The 811-nt window shown below is 38.7% G+C and overlaps 1 protein-coding gene across 1 annotated transcript; it reads left to right on the forward strand.

Annotated features, from left to right (window-relative positions):
* The first annotated feature begins 114 nt into the window (after positions 1 to 114).
* Positions 115 to 647, forward strand: Tsp_15696 (conserved hypothetical protein). Its single transcript, XM_003370328.1, is given in 3 exon segments — positions 115 to 306; positions 324 to 460; positions 554 to 647. 3 exon segments carry the CDS (start codon positions 115 to 117, stop codon positions 645 to 647), a joined length of 423 nt encoding a protein of 140 aa, XP_003370376.1.
* The last annotated feature ends 164 nt before the right edge of the window (positions 648 to 811 follow it).

The raw sequence follows: 811 nt of genomic DNA on the forward strand, positions 1-811 counted from the left end.
AAGATCAAATGAACGTTTGACATCAGATACAGATTAAGTGATAGCGATGCCGTTTGTATGGGTATAGTTCCACATACATCATTGTCTATCACGATCGCGGGAAAGTGGATGTAGATGCAATTGCCATTCACAATCGTAATCGGATTTCGCAGTATCAGAATCGGATGCGGTGAATGCGAACGCATGAGGATTTATCCTTATCTGCATATGCACATTCATATTTCGATCTCATTTGCATTTTTTATTCAGGAACAGGATACATATGCATCTGACTCGAACATGATGAAATCCAGATCTTTAATAGTAGTATATGATTATATCAGGATCGGGGCAGGGAGAATGACTCTTTCTCAAGGTCCAGGTACGTATTGGTGTTGGGTCTCGTTATCCTAATTCCGTTGCATCGGCATGAAATTGGAATTTGGGGGTTGGGGATGAGTATGTCGCATTCAGAGACGAAGTAGACAGATGCAGTGAAGTGTCAGTGTCTATTTGTATGCTTTTGTTAAATTTAAATACACGTGTTTGCGAATACGATTTTTTGAAACTGGAGCAGGGGCACCATTCGCCAAAGTAAAGACAAGGACGTTGACTCAGATACTGATATTTTGATCCCGTATCTGTATCGGTTATGGTTCAAAGCCTAAGCATCTTTAATGATAGTAGGATTAGGATTTTCAGTGACATCGCATTCTCAACCTAAACCTTATTCCGCAGAAGCAGAAGTGAATGCTCAGAATTAGAACGGCTTCGTATTAATCGTAATATACGAATGTTAATTATTATAATGATTGCAATTTCAATTTTTATT

The sequence above is a fragment of the Trichinella spiralis genome, assembly GCF_000181795.1.
Source record: "Trichinella spiralis strain ISS 195 chromosome Unknown Scfld935, whole genome shotgun sequence".
NCBI classification, from domain to species: domain Eukaryota; kingdom Metazoa; phylum Nematoda; class Enoplea; order Trichinellida; family Trichinellidae; genus Trichinella; species Trichinella spiralis.